We start from the raw sequence: 2,500 nt of genomic DNA on the forward strand, positions 1-2,500 counted from the left end.
TTCCTCACTTAAACACTTCACTTCCTGCTTCACTTCCTCACTTAAACACTTCACTTCCTGCTTCACTTCCTCACTTAAACACTTCACTTCCTGCTTCACTTCCTCACTTAAACACTTCACTTCCTGCTTCACTTCCTCACTTAAACACTTCACTTCCTGCTTCACTTCCTCACTTAAACAATTCACTTCCTGCTTCACTTCCTCACTTAAACACTTCACGTCCTCACTTAAACACTTCACTTCCTGCTTCACGTCCTCACTTAAACACTTCACTTCCTCACTTAAACACTTCACTTCCTGCTTCACGTCCTCACTTAAACACTTCACTTCCTCACTTAAACACTTCACTTCCTCACTTAAACACTTCACTTCCTGCTTAATTTCTGCTTCACTTCCTGCTTCACTTCCTCACTTCTGATTCATTCTCTCACTGAAACACTTCCTGCTTCACTTCCTCACTTCTGATTCATTCTCTCACTGAAACACTTCCTGCTTCACTTCCTGCTTCACTTCCTCACTTAAACACTTCACTTCCTGCTTCACTTCCTCACTTCTGATTCATTCTCTCACTTAAACACTTCACTTCCTCACTTAAACACTTCACTTCCTGCTTCACTTCCTGCTTCACTTCTGATTCACCCTCTCACTGAAATATATATATCCTCGTTTCCAGATTTACTTCCACGCCTCCTCTTCCGGTTCCACACTTCTTGATTTGCTTCATAACTTATTTTCCTACTTCCTTATTTGCTTCATTTCCTGATGTACATTCTTACTTCCTGTTTCAGTTCCCTACTTTATTTCATTTCCTGGTATAGTTCCTCATTCACTTCCTCACTTCTTTGCTTCTTTTCCTACATTTTATTTCATTTCCTGATTCACTTCCTCATTTGCTTCATTTATCTCACTTCCTGTTTCCTCATTTACTTCCTCACTTTCCTTTTTTACTTGATTTCTTGATCCTTATTTACTTTATTTTGATTTTCTGATTTACTTCCATCATTTCCTTTATGACTTCCTTTCTTCACATCCTTCCTCCTTTCACTTCCTCACTTTGTTTCTTTACTTTCTCTTACTTCCTGTTTCCTCATTTACTTCCTCATTTCCTAACGTTTCTTCACGCCTTCCTCCTTTGTTTTCCTCTTTTCCTTCCGCCAGCCTCCGATGCAATTGGTCAAATCTGCTCAGACAGCTCGTTAGCAGCATTAGCCTTGTTAGCCGCATTAGCCTTGTTAGCCGCATTAGCCTTGTTAGCCGCATTAGCAGCATTAGCCTTGTTAGCAGCGCGGAGAAGCTCTGTGGAGAGTTAGCGCTAATTCACTTAAAGTGATTTATCACAGTGTGTGTGTGTGTGTGTGTGTGTGTGATTAAATGGATGGCTCTCTCTGCTCTCCGCTAACCGCCGGCACACACACACACACACACACACACACACACACACACACACACACGCTCAAACTAATAATATTTATTTATCGACTGTATTTTTTTCTTTTTCTTTTTATTTGATATATTTCACCAAAATGTTTTGAAAGTTTTTCATCAAATTTTAGTTTGTCCCTAAAACCTCCTAAAGCTAAGGCTAATGCTAATGCTAACTATGAGTGACCGAGAGGCGCTGGCGTCGACCCGCCAATGCTAACGGCTAAAGTGACCAGTGACCTCACCTCGAGGCCGGTGGTGATGTATGAAAGCCGTTCGGGGGGAGGAAGAGGAAGAGGAGGAAGAGGAAGAGGAAGAGGAGGAAGAGGCGGCGCTCAGAGGAGGCGCGGCGCCGCAGAAGCCCGATGACCTCTTCAGAGCGCCACCGGCGGCGGCGGCGGCGGCGGGTGGAGGCATTCCTGCCGAGAACCATGATGATGAGGAGGATGAAGAGGAAGGTTGCTATTGGTTACAGTGTTAATGATGCAGGGAGCGGGGGGGCGGAGTCCAATCAGCAGGGGGCGGCGGCCAAACTTCACTTTCAAAAATGTGTCTCAGCGTATGAGAAGAAACTAAGCTACGTCAAATTTTCAGGTAAATTTCAAAATACTTTCGTAATTTTTTTTTTTTTTTTTTTAAATTCACGTTAAAACAAAACAAAAAGTTTCACGTAAAATTTTCGAATTTTGAATTTTTGACAATCAGGGATGTGCTGATTGGACGCCTGGGAGAGGACTTGTGACTGGAGGGGGCGGGGTTACAGCCGGAGGTGGGGCCAGCAGAGGGGGCGGGGCCAGCAGAGGGGGCGGGGCCACAGACAGACACCGTGCAGTGTTTACCTTGTCTGGAGATGAAGGAGCTAGCTAGAGAGCCGCGGAGCTTATATCCCGCTAAGAGGGAGAGCGAGAGGGGGCGAGAGAGAGAGAGAGAGAGAGAGAGAGAGAGAGAGAGAGATTGTAATGAGTTGGGCATGGTCAGTTGGTTAATCAGCGGGCGGTGGGCGGGGCTAGCTCTGCTTTGCGCTGCTCTCGTTGCCGCGGCGACGGCGACGACGACGACGTCACCACTCACCTGCCTC

The 2,500-nt window shown here is 45.5% G+C and overlaps 1 protein-coding gene across 1 annotated transcript in view; it reads right to left on the reverse strand.

The window, feature by feature from the left end:
- Positions 1-2,500, reverse strand: part of nfia (nuclear factor I/A) — a gene marked incomplete at both ends in the record, with an annotated part of 33,647 nt that overhangs the window by 4,644 nt on the left and 26,503 nt on the right. Inside the window, 3 exons of the mRNA XM_080506359.1 lie at positions 1,668-1,841; positions 2,262-2,312; positions 2,494-2,500. The exon at positions 2,494-2,500 is cut by the window's right edge and continues 133 nt beyond it. Coding sequence (XP_080362485.1) covers positions 1,668-1,841; positions 2,262-2,312; positions 2,494-2,500 — 232 coding nt within the window. The remainder of the gene's footprint in view (positions 1-1,667; positions 1,842-2,261; positions 2,313-2,493) is intronic.

The sequence above is a fragment of the Blennius ocellaris genome, assembly GCF_963422515.1.
Source record: "Blennius ocellaris genome assembly, chromosome: 12".
Lineage (NCBI taxonomy): Eukaryota > Metazoa > Chordata > Actinopteri > Blenniiformes > Blenniidae > Blennius > Blennius ocellaris.